At 39.6% G+C, this 13,363-nt stretch overlaps 1 protein-coding gene across 3 annotated transcripts in view; it reads right to left on the reverse strand.

Moving 5' to 3' along the window:
• Nucleotides 1-13,363, reverse strand: part of BZW2 (basic leucine zipper and W2 domains 2) — a 58,180-nt gene that overhangs the window by 36,519 nt on the left and 8,298 nt on the right. For 2 of the 3 annotated variants that reach the window (XM_061469219.1, XM_061469221.1), the window contains exon 2: nt 698-762. The exons of the other annotated variant lie outside the window; for it this stretch is intronic. In XM_061469219.1, coding sequence (XP_061325203.1) covers nt 698-755 — 58 coding nt within the window. In that variant the 5' untranslated portion in view covers nt 756-762. The remainder of the gene's footprint in view (nt 1-697; nt 763-13,363) is intronic. 3 annotated transcript variants of the gene reach the window in all.

The following is a 13,363-nucleotide window of genomic DNA, read 5'->3' on the forward strand; positions in this document are numbered from 1 at the left end:
GTACAAAATACCTGGATGATCAGTATAATTAGTACCTCTTCGTTTTCTTTAAAAATTGATCCAATATTGTACATAAAGAGAGTTATGGTCATTTTTACAGAAAACTGGTATCACAATGAGAAAAATGAGACTTATGCAATGATAACTGCTTTAACAACAAGAAACCAAACTACCCTAACAGTAAATCCAGTATTTGTGAAACAGGAGCTTTCTAATCTCTATTGTTACAGAAAGCAGGGCCAATCTCTTGGGGAAGGAAGGTGGGAGAATTCATTTTTAGATGCGAAAGGTTCATTTAGAGAGATTGTGCTGATTTGGCAAAAAAGTCGGACAATTTTCCTTTCATAACCTTTAAATAAAAGTTCCTATTTTGCTTTCTTAGTTAAAAATGACATTTTAAGAAACATTTGAAAAACATCTAGTAAGTTTTCTTCCTTGTATGCGAATATTAGAATCTAATTTTTTAACTGAGGTTTAGAGAAGACTTAATGAATACAAATTTTACAGGAACTCCTAAAATATATAGCAAAAATACTAGAATTCATAGAGCTTAGTTAAAAACATCATCTGCACTCTTAGCATGGCTGAAGAAGAGGAAAACGTTAATCCTATTGAACTTTCAGTTATTCCACCTGCCCTGTTTCTAATAATTTTAACAAAGAGGAAAATGAAATAAAACAATGTAACAATAACCTACCCCTCTTCCTAGTTTTGAACCGCTGGCCTGTTAGCACCGGCTTCTGATTCTTATTCATAAAATTTCTGGAGGAAAAAAAAAAGGAAAGAAAAAGCTTTTACTATGGCATTTACAGACAAGGCAAAATAAACATTCAGTGTAGCAAAATCCTGACATGCAAAAGGGATATAAAGTTCTTAATGTATACTCAAAGAATATAAGCATTATCTAAAAGATGAAGAGCAGTATAACCCAAGAATAACTGACAAGATGCTTCTCTCAAAGCCTTTTTCTTCGCATCCCTATAAAAAAAACCCTGAAGGTTCAAACCCAAGCAGGAAGGTGACAGAGCTTCTGCCCTTACTGCTGGGGCAAGAGTTCAGCAGCATTGCCCATACAGCTCATGGGGATGCTCGGGGGCACAAAAGCCACCAGGACTGGGAACCATCCTGGGATGGCTCAGCAGGGCACATGGTGATGTTCACCAGACAGATGGATTCCCAGGGCTACATTCCATCCTGCTAAAGACATGACTGTGGTCTAACCACAAATACAATGTTTTAACCATCAAATAGTGCTCAAATGTTTCTGCCAAGCATCACTATATTTTAGTAACTTATAGTTCATAGAAACATTGTAAAAATGAGAAAAGATAACCAAATACCTCCCCTCAACTCAGTGTATAAATACACAGTTAAGGACCTACAGAGCATATCATACAACAACAGTAAAAAATATTTGGTTTATAATACTTCAAAACTTCACAGCAAATCTCAATATTCAATGTTTAAAAAAATTGGGAAGTAATCATATATTAATGCCATTTTATATAAAGAAAACAAAACTATTTTTCAGCTTTGGATATAATTCATTTAATCACATGAGACGCAGATTGCACAATGAGCAGCTACACTGACAGCTGCATGCAAACAGCAGTGAATGCAAGGATGCTTTGCAGCATATGGTAATCATCACGGGTCATCCCCTGTCCTGCCAACGGCAATTGCCAGCACTGAGACTTATAAGCCACCTATTCCACACGTCATTAGGTCACTGCAATGTATGATTTGCTCATCCAGAATTAAGCTTTACTGGGCAAGAACCGTTGTCCTTCGGGCATGCTCTTCTAATAACTTTAGTTTTACAAAAACTTGTATTATTTCTATTTCGGCAGTGTGGACTCTGCAGATCTAGTTTAAAAGTACACACATTTACCAACACTTCTTCCTACCATGAATGAAAAGAAACTCAAGCTCCATGGCTAGAAAGATGCGATTAATCACACATTGCTATCCAAGTATACTCCCTCTAGCCCTGACAGTTCATTTAACAACTCTGTTAATAATTCTCCAGCTATGCAATACGTTCCCTTTCACCAGACTACCTCTTCCAGTCACAGCATCACTAGCTGGCCACTTCTGCAGCATTTCAAACATTTCACTTGGCAAACCACTGCTTCCTAGTCTATGTCTACCATTTATCCACAGTCAAAAACTGCCCACATGCACCTGAAATAGCCAGTAAAGTTCAGAGTGAAGACTGGTTTTGCTTCCTACAAGTCATAAAACCAGAGATCAATAAGCAGTTAAAGAGAGAGGCTCCCATTCATCACCAAGATTTAAAGCTACAATTTTAACAGACTGAGGAGCATTTTGGAATGACTGCAACACTGGAAAAACTATTTGCACATCTGCAAAGAGTTTAAAATGTCAAATCAGTCATATTACAGGATTCCTTAAAGTGCTGTAGGATCCAAACCTGCCTTCACAGCAGAGCTTGAAAGCCTTTTTCCCCTACTTAGCCGTCTCTGTGGTAGAGGAACAGGAGATGCTTTATAAGTTGATTGATACCTGACCTTCAACCAAGCCATACTGGTACAGTTTTCCAGCTGCTGTCAAAGATATAAATGCATATGCTAAATTTCTAGCACACTTCTCTTTTCCTTTGAAGCAGTGTCCTTTTAAACTGTGAGAAGAGCTGCTCGCACCTGAAGCTTGACTACTGGATTTTAAAACTACTCCCTGTGAATATAAATTATGTCCTTTTAGACAGCTGGGAATGAAATTTTCTTTTAAAAAGCAGTTAAAGAAAGACTCGCCACTTGTGGCAGATTTAATGGTGAAGGGTTCAGTGCAATAGAAAAGACTCTTGAATAGTTAATTACTAGGAACACAGGATATGCCTTCTTCTATATTTAGCTTTAAATGCAGTGCAGTCTAAACTGCTGGAGTGATGGTTAGGCTTTATAATGCACTCCCGTAAGTACTGGCCCAGGGAGAGCATAAGCTGGGCTTAAACCATGTCAGCCCTTTCAAGAAACTCCTGCATAAGCCTGAGCAAAACCAATCCAGTGATCTATACGACAGCCCAGGATGTATCTACACTACAAGTGACACCAGCTACTGCAAATAAGATTGTGAAGCATTGCTGTCACCACAGCAGGTGCTGGATGATAGCTGAAAATTTACAAAAGTGAATGCAATGCTTTTACTCCAGAACACACCAACAACAGCACAACAGTGATGGCTGAAGGCTGTAAATTCAGAGTGGCAGCATATAAACTGACACAGTATGCTTGATTGCACTGCTGTGCAACCTGCCTCTCAGGTGTGATGCAGCTATAAAGCCTTGAAATCATAAAGGACCTTAAACTATTACATGTATTCTCCATTTTGAAAGGCACAGGATCTAGGCAGGTCAAAGCCCAAGGCAAATTTTAAAATACCAGCTAGAGAAGTCATAATGGCTTAAAAGAAATAAAGATCTTAAGGATGGATATGGGTAGAAAGGAAATAGCCTCAAAAAGAAAACCCAAACCACCAGTCAAACTTGAATCTTGCAGCCCAGCATCCTCCAGGATTCGTAAGAACTGCCAAGCAGGAAAGAGAGAATGAGATGTGGAAGTGATAGCTCCTTATCACACTCCTTTCACAGACTCACTCTTCTACAGAAGATGGGAGAGGCTCAGCAACAGATGCTTTACTCTTGATTCTCCATTTAAGATCGAGAAAACCTCTTGCAGAAAACTCGTGTGTTCAAATTCCAGTACACCCACATACTTTATAAGCAGGTAAGTCAGAAGCTGGGCAGACTGAAGCCGGACATGTCAGAGAACAGTACATAACCTGGCACCACACTCCAGAATGGGGTTATTTTCTACACCAACCTCAAAACATCTAAGCCTGCTGCTAACTAACTTGCAGCTACAGCATTCATCAGAAAAATTAAAAGATGAATGACTTAAAACATTTTGCCAAATTCCACTCCCACTCTTGTTAACAGGCTTCAATAAAACAGATTCATACTTCAAAAATACTCGGGCTGTTGGTTTGGTAAATTCTCCTGGAACTGCTTGAAGTCCACAAGTTCAGCTTTCCCCTACAGCTGCTTCTCATTTACATGCTAAAGGTCCTAAGCAGGTAAAATAAAACTGAGGGACATCTACAGTTCTAGATATCCAGACATATACTATATAGCAGCTTCTGTAATCGATCACCCCTTCTCACCCAATTAATAAAAACTGTAACAGAATTAACCAATAAATACAGCCTTAATTAATACAATTAGTTTATAAAAAAAAGCAACAGATAAAGTAAAAGTTTTATTTCAGGGCTTCACCAAGTTTGAACTTGCTTATTAACAAGTTAGAAAACCACAGTATTTTATCCATACCACAAAGAAATTCTTAGGATGATTAACACCTAAATTATTTAAAGTCTTGATAAATCTGAAGTTCCTACCAAGCTAAAATACTGAAAACATTTCTTCTTGGAAATGTATCGCTCAAATTGAAAAATAAAATACTGAAACCCTTTAGTCAAACCAATACTGTTTTTCTAAGCATCATTTTAACACTTCTTTTAACTGAAATCTCAGAATCATCTGAGATTCTTCAAACATTAACATGCTCATGATGAATTCAAGAACAGTTGCCTCACAGCAGCGAAACTCGGCTGTCCTAGTTATAGAGTCAGAGAAATCCATGCCAGACAATATAAAAAAGAACAACCATTTAATAAAACTCCCTACCAAGATTTTTGGCTGTATGTATACAGGGCACTGTAACAATGGTGAGGGAGCCCCCGGGGGCAAGAGGTGAGCCATTGGGAGGGCTCCAGCAGCATGATTCCATAGGATGCTGCTACTGCTGCTGTGGGGATGGCTTTTGATTGACAGGGTGCTGGAGAGAGCTGCCAAAACACCACCAACACAGCACCACCAGCCTTCACAGGAACAGATGCTTGGCAGGCATGACTTTCATCTCCTTCCCTTGCTCAGACATCATGTAAGACAGGAGTATTCATCCCAGAGTCAAATAAAATAAAAGCATAGAAAGGCAGAGTTTCTATGAAGGAAAAACCTCAATCCACATATCAAAGTAGATCTCTTCCCCACCCACCCCACCCCCCACCCCCCCCAAGAAGTTGACTATCCAAGGACATTAAAAGGCTTTATTGAGTCTTTTTCATCCAGCAATGTTACTAGGTATTTTCATCCTCTCACTGCTGCAGTTCCAGACTTTGGATGAAAACATAAAGAGGGTTTTCCTCTTCTTTCAGCAGGAAGCGAAGGAATTATGTTAAAAGCAAACTACCAAACTCGAGCATCATGGAGGAAAAGCTGCCCTAGCGCTTTTGCTGGAGAGGAAACACGTCAGCACAGAGCCAGCAGCTGCTTCTCCTCCCCGGGAAAGCAGCAGGCAGCTAGATTATGAGCTAACAAAACCTGTAAGTGGAAAAATCATAAATCATTGCCCGTACAGAGGAACTGAGCGATGTAGAGGGATGACAGGACAGAGCAGATGCAAGGCAGCCGCTGGTTCTTGCCAAATCCTCGTCAGGCTTCCCACTTTCTAACTGGACATTGAGTCCCTGCAGACACTCTCACAGCTCCTCTTTTCTGCAGGCACTTCCCAACAGCCTGGTGCAGTGATCATGATGCACATCAGTCATGCAGTCTGCACAGCTGCTGCAGCATTCACCGACATGACAGCTATGAAGTGTTTTTTGCTTTAACACAGGTTATGTAGCCCTGTAAGACTAAGAAATCCACCTCAGCTGCCAACACTTCCCAAGTCTGGTCAGTGCGAAGAAAAAGTGCTTTATTTATATACCTGAGGCAGGACAATGGCTAGCCTGCAATGTGAAGCGCAGTGGTGACACTCCCTATTCCCTTCTAAAGCTTACTTTGATACTGTTGAAAAATAAGGAAATAAGAAGATTTATTTTGCTACTGCTCAGGATCCCACATGCTGAAAAAGGGACCAGAGAGGCACTAAGAAGCCACCTCTCCTCTAAAGGGACCAGAGAGGCACTAAGAAGCCATCTCTCCTCTCTCCCTTATTGCACATCTGGGGAGCTGGCAAGACCAAATCCTGACAGTGCAACACCATGGATTTTCTTCACACAAGTTGACTTGTGCTATTTCACCACCATTTCCCAACTCTTGCCTTCTGCTCCAACAACACAGGGTTTGGTTTTGGTTTTGTTTTTTTAAAGAAGTGATTAATAATGTGGAGGTCTGTAACTTCAGCCATGGTACAAATCAGCAGGAAGGGCAGTACCAGCAGCTAGAAGGTTTGCTATTTTGCCCATAGAGGCCAACAGCAGTGTTATGTTTATGAAACCTTTGTCTCAAAGTTGCAATTCATTCCAAACGGTACAGAGAGAGCCAGGCTTTTGCCACGTTAAAATCCCTTCACTGATTTTATTGCACAAATGACCTTAATGGCAACTTGCAGTGACTAAGCAGTCACGTAACAATGTACAGGGTAAATATAATCAACTTTATGCTTTACTATTTACATGACAAAAAGGATACTGCTAATCCACATGTTTACTGCTGAAAAATACACCTTCTGTTATGGATTAATTTTGCTTATGACATTACAGTACATGAAGCAACTAGATACCAACCTTTGATTTCATACTTGGAAGCATGCCCTTGTCACCAGGTGGCTATCATGTGTAGTACCTTAAGAGAGTGTCGTAGTTGGTTTTCGACACATGCTGAACACCCTGTCTTTCCCAAAAGAGCTTCTGGAGCTCCTAAGGCACTTAATCTCCCTCCCTCCACTCATCCCTCAATTTCCTTTTTAATCACAGGACAGTGTTTCTCCACAATAAAGTGTCCACTCCAACAAAGTACTTGTCCTTTATTAGTATGCCTAGTGGGAGAGAGAAATGAGATGAAACAAGTGGAATTGGTCTCATCCTGCAGCAAGTACAAACAAATACCAAAAGAGACTGAAGCTTACCACACATTACATAAAAAAATAAAACTATGTACAATTCTCCATGCAGTTCTCCAACTGGGCATAGAACCCATGAGTAGTTATCCAGATGAGAAATAAGTAATCCCAGAAAAAACAAGAAGACTTAACTCTCCAAAATTCGCATCATAAATCTCATCACTTAACTGCTCAACTGGGATGCACAGGAAGATGTTTCTTGAAAAGAAGTCAAAAAAAACCCACTGCCAAAAATTAATGTACAATCACACACACTGTATTAAGAGATCCAGTTCACTGCATGTGTTTAAGGAGAGTGAGTGTTTCTCAGGTCAGCAACCAAGACTTTCTACAGAAGCAGCTCAACCAAATAACAAAGTAAAAGCAAGACAAACACCTCCCATGACCGAAGCACTCCAGATGCACTTTACAAGGTCAAGAGAACTGTAAATCAAATCATGCAGGCAATGGAGTTTTCTGTCTCATAATCAGCAACCATATGAAAAATGCATCAGTCATGGCACAGTCAGTGGAAAAAAAAAAAAGGAATATTAAATTATACACTTGGGTTGAGGGGTTGAGACATACAAAGTTATCTTTCAGTAATAGGGTTTCTTTCAGCAACTAAGAGGAGGAATTAGATATAATTCTTCAAGGACAAGGTATTAGTAGGAACTTTTCTCTGCCTGTCGAGAGCTCTCTTAGGCTGCTGTGCTCCTCTCACTGGAGTACCCCAAGACAATGGAGATGGTGTATTGCTACAGATCAGTTTGCACCCAATTAACATTTATTTTAAGGTAATGGCTAGTCATACAACTCCAAGGTTGCATGCCTTTCCAGCAGGAAAACCTCTTTAGAAAAAGAAGAGGATAAAAAGGATCAGCAGAAATCAGGGTCAGGTGAAGTCAGAAAACAAGCAGAAGATGGTACTCTTCCAAAGCTAATGATGTTTTGTTCTTATATAAGACACCACTTTCAATGGACTGTGCAGATGTCAGAATAGGATTAGAAGAAAATGTGTTAAAAAGATACCAGAGAGGTTTCAATCCTAGCAAGATGTCTGTCAGACACAAGACAACACAACAGCTCAGTAATGAAGGCCAGGGCAGGGAGAGCAGCCTTCTCGAGTAGTATCATTCCTCTGTTCAAGTCCACCCTGTTTCTCTTTTTTTAAAGTACCAGCCCCCTGAAAGTTTTTACAGTGTTGACCCTACTCATACAATTCAAATATCACAACAGTAAAATCAGATGATGTGTTGCTTTCATTTTTATTGCTACTTTAAGGCTCTAAGCAGCAGCAAACACACTGATCATGATCACCAGTGCCTCCAGGACACAGTGCTGTAGCATTTGAAAACCCATCAATTGCCTTCAGAATTACAAAGCTTAAAAATAAAGAAATACAAAGTGTGCATTCCCCAGAAAGCAATGCCTTCCAGTTCCTAACAGTTTATTATTTCATGAACTAAATACAGTAATTGGAGGAGGGATGTATTAATAGCCAGCACCTCCTACACACTTGCAAGCAGTGCAGGCTTTGGCTTTAAGAAATGACAACTGCTGTAAGCAGTAGAGCAAGTTTTACCTTAGAATTCCCTAATTATTTCTTCAAAGCATGTTCAAGGGAAAGGCGTTTACCAACTTAACAAGTGGCTTTTTATATGCAGGACAATGCATCAGCTTCCAGATACCTGAATTCCGATTATTTCTGGCTAAAAAGAGATGGCACAAAGAGAGCCAGCAGTGGAAACATACAATGCTTTGCAATAGTGTCAACTATTCTAAACATACCAGCTAACACCGATTATGCTGTTAGCAGCATTCACTTGGACAGAAAAGGAGTCCATTACTGACTTGTATCATTCTGCATTCCAAAAGCAGTCTCATGTTCCCTGCAGCTGCTTCCTCCTCCTCAAGAGTGGGTTGAACATTTTGACAGAACACACCAGGTTTGGTAAACAAATTCCTGGAGCGAGGAATAAAAGTAGACAACACTCAGATTGCTTCAACCTGCAAACAGTTTTTTTTGAGGCAGTGATGGACACAATTCCTCTCAGACCAAGCCAAATTAGTTCTATGGCAATAGATACTGATTCATATCCACAAATTTGGCATTGAAAAAAACCAAAACCTAAAACCCACTGAAGAGCGTATGGCGTGGGGTACCTACATGATCAACTATGATCCTAGGTGAATCAGAAAAATAGCTATCACAGACTGAACATGCAGAGAAGGGTCACATTCTTGCTCTCCTACCCACAGCTTGGCAGCACACTCAGCCTTACTTCAGAAAGGCATTTCTCCACCTCTGTGCAGAAGCCTGAGAGCTCTTAGAGGAATTCATGGAAGAGTCTACCAAGGGCTATTAAACACATGGATGATACAACCTTATAATCTGAAATTTGCTGCACATTTGCCAAGCATGAAAGAAATGTAGCACTCCCATCTATCTATATTTTTATACCACTACATCCCCTCCTTTTTACACCTACCTAACTCTACAGGCTGCTTTCAGACACCAGAGTCTGTACTAAAGGCCAGTTTCTCCCAGTAAGTCAAGCTTCGGTATGAGGTCAGGTAACTTAGAGGAATCATGTACCCAACAAAGCTCTTTTTCACTCTGTACTTCAAATAAGGCTGTCCCTTAAATCCACAAATGCACAAGACAAGTACTAATCCCCCATGACATCATACTCACTTGGGAGTACTACAACAGCTGGGTGGCAAATTCAGTAAGGCCAGGTGAGAAGTAAGCAAAAAACCCAAGAGGACTGACCTGGGTCAGCATGTTATATTACTAATTTTGTACAAGGGCTTTAAGGTGAGGGCAAACATTCAAACTAGCTGTCATCAGTGATAAAAACAAAAAGCTTTAAGGCAATCTGTACAGAATATTGTGATTCAACCCATGTATTTCTTCCCAGTGACTGGGGATGCCCAACATCATGATGGTGAGTATGTTGCAGAGACTGGCAATACGAATCACATTGGCACTGAGACCGAACTGTGTATGCAATTGTTTTACTTTGTTACGTGCTACTTACATTTGTATTGTGTTTTCATTATATTTTGTATCACTCTGCCAAACCAGAAATCCCATGTAACATCAACTACCTTCAGCTAAGGTAATTAGATATTAAACATCACACCCTCCACAGAATATCTAAAAGAAGCTAGTCAGAGAGTATTGGACTCAAACACTATTCACACATCAGAATAAACTGGGAGATCAGTCTCTGGTAACTAAAAAACTCAAATGCTAAGCAGTCACATACGGCAAATTTTCCTCTATTTTAATATATCATGCACAGTCAGTCACAGAAAGTGCTCAAACCACCACATCCTCACCCAGTTTCAACAGTCCAGCTCCCCTTTACTTCAGCCTCTTCCATGCTGTATCTGGACATAAACAACATTAAATGCAACACTTACCTGAAAACATAAATGCGCAAAAGCAAGAATATGTCTTTGTTGGTAATCCAAATTCAGGAGACTTTGAAGTCCATGAAACTAACCCACAGAATTCACAGTCTATCTATAAATGCAGCACTGCAAGCAATGGCTATTATGAATGCTATAAACGCATCTTGATAGTTTTGCTCCTCAAAAAGATAAACAATTTTGAGAGTGACTGCAATCAGATGAAAACGCCATTCTCAAAAATACATTTATATATAAACAGATGGCCAGAATCTCAGAATTAAGAAACATTGCCATGAAAAGAAGTCAAATAAAAAGCAATATAAATCACCCTAGCTAGAAAAAAATAATTAGCCTTCACTAAAATATAAAAAAAAATAAGCCTTCACTAATTTTTATCTATTTTGGGGCATTAACATCATGTGCTAACAGCATAATCACATTACAAATAGCTAATCAAAGCTATTGAGAGACATCTGTTTCACCCACATGTAGACCAGAGCAGGTATCCAATGTTTTACCCTACTCCAACACAGAGCCAGCAAACCCCACCTGTGGGCAGTACCATTTACACTGCAGCAGCTCCTCAAGTGCTTCATGACCACACACTGGAAATGGCAGCAAGACAGCTGTCAGTCAGCTCAGTTCAATGCAAAACCTGACAGTTTAATTGGTACTATTGGTTGTGAGGAGCACTACCTAATTCACTGCTGATCATTTTAGGAGGGAATTGACTAAGACAAAACCTGTATCATCCACTTTTCTTGACAAGCAGCCAAATGTCAGAATCCAAAAATGGGGTGCATTTAACCTAACATTAAAAACGAATAACAACAGACACCTAAGTCTGACCCTGTGATCCTTGCTTCTTTCCACTATCAAAGGAGAAATGCAAACATTTCCAGAAAACAGCTTATCTAAAATATTCTGCTTGCCCATCTTAGCCTGAGACCTTAAGGGAGACTCTTGTGAGCAGCTTCACAGCTTCAGCTTTAGACACTTCTTAGATATTTGAACTAGATCAAACTTCCTCCATCAGTTTCAGCCACATAAATTCACATCTGCAGATTGAACTATAGATTTTCACACAGATTGCCAGTGATACATAAAAACATCTCAGGCAGAGGCAAGAATTACACACCCAAAATTAACACTAGGACAATTACTAATGGTGTATTACTCAGTTCTATAGTTAACTCAGTAGGCCTGCTTGTTTATCTTTCTGAAATGATTCACAGAATTTCCACTATTGGCTGAGAAGTTTCAAAATCCAGTGTACCACAAACATGCTGAGAGAATAGGCTCAGTGTCAGACCACAACCACCCACCCACACCCAACCCAGTTTCTGAAGCCAAGCATAACTGCAGGAGTTATGGATTTCTAACTGGAAGAAGTTTAATATAATTTTAAATGGGCACAAAACATCACTGCAGCAGCCAGCCTTCCTTTGGCAGAAAAAGCACACATCCGCTTTGTAGGTGTTTAGGCTGTATCAATGTCAGCTCAATACAATATCTGACATTATTAATATGGAAATCTATTTTCTTGTTTACAGCATCATTGTCATACACTGGAAAGATCAGTATCAGCAACCTCCTTCTACAGATAACCTAAAAAATGTTCAACAGGATGTGTATCTGTAGGTGCATGCACATATGTACATACAAGGGAGTAAGAATGACAATAAAGTTACATTAGATTTCTACAACCCACTTCTTATGAGGATGCAAGATATGAAGAATTTTAAAGATTTCCTAATGAGACAGCTAAAGAAAGAATTATGAGTTGTTTTGGGGTTTTTTTTTGGACTGAGAAAAAACGATGACAGGCTTGGCAGGTTTCTCTGAGGACATCAGAAAGCCATGCCAGTTAACCTAGGGCTCTTCAATGTGGATCCAGAAAAGGATTCTACAAAATGCATTAACTTTCAGTGAAAAGGGGTATGTACCTTTTAGTGCTACACCTCCTGTCCTTTTGAAAGAAACAGAAACTCTTCAATAGCCAAAAGACTGTCAACAGCTACTGCATCTATCACACAACGAAGAAAAAAAAAAAAAAGAATTATTTCAAATTTTAAGAAGTGAACTGATGCCAAATCCCAAAATATATGTCTGTTGAGTCATGAATACAGCCAAACTCACATTCAATGAACCGACTGTTAAAGCCCATGCAGACCGATGCACTTGTATCTCACCTCCATGTTTCTCTGCCTAGTTTGCTACGCTCTGTAGAGCTCAAGAACTAGAAAACCTGGCATGTGTTCTTTGCTAATGGAAGATAAAAGGCAAAGGTAGCAGAGGTGCCAGCGTTGGTTTTTTTTTTAAATCTACAATAAAAGAAAGCAGAAATTCAACATGACTCTCAATCAGAGGCTTTGCAAAAGGTGGTATTTTACCCCTATCCTTGACAATGCTGCAAAAACAGCTGATATTTCAGATTATGTTGGTACTAATCTTTATTTATCAGTTAATTATTGAGAGCACCAATTAAAATCAACTCTTCAGTAATCCAATAACCTCGTTATTAACAGTAACTGAGTCATTTATACTGGGATTACAATAAAAAAGTAACAGGGATGTTAAAAACAATAAATAGGGAACACCTAAGTCCAGACTATGACAACAGTGCCCTTTTCCCCAACACTGACATCTTGCTCTCCCTTGGCTTCAAAAGATTTTTGTGTTACCTCCTCATACTGTAACACTGCTTTTACAGCGCTGATACCTACTAGATCAACTTGAAAAGGTCAACAACTGTTTAAACTGACAAGACAAAGGAAAATGGAGAAAGAATCAGGTCTTCCTGTACCCAGGAAACAAAACCAACTCAGAGTGAGCATTAAGCTATTAAACTGATCCAAGTATCAAACAGGCTACCCATGAAATGCTTTGGCTTGACATATTTGGCCTCAGGGAGCTCTGGACCACAACTTAGAGCTGAAAGTTCAAGCATTGCACAACTTCACAGGAGAGACCTGACAGTCTGACACCTTGATGATTTAGCAGTGTAGGTCACTAAACAACCAGTCGGTCCACTA

Source organism: Pezoporus flaviventris, unplaced genomic scaffold (genome assembly GCF_033815535.1).
Source record: "Pezoporus flaviventris isolate CSIRO_AGI_PZ_B2104156 unplaced genomic scaffold, CSIRO_AGI_Pfla_v1 ptg000055l, whole genome shotgun sequence".
In the NCBI taxonomy this organism is placed as follows: Eukaryota; Metazoa; Chordata; class Aves; order Psittaciformes; family Psittacidae; genus Pezoporus; species Pezoporus flaviventris.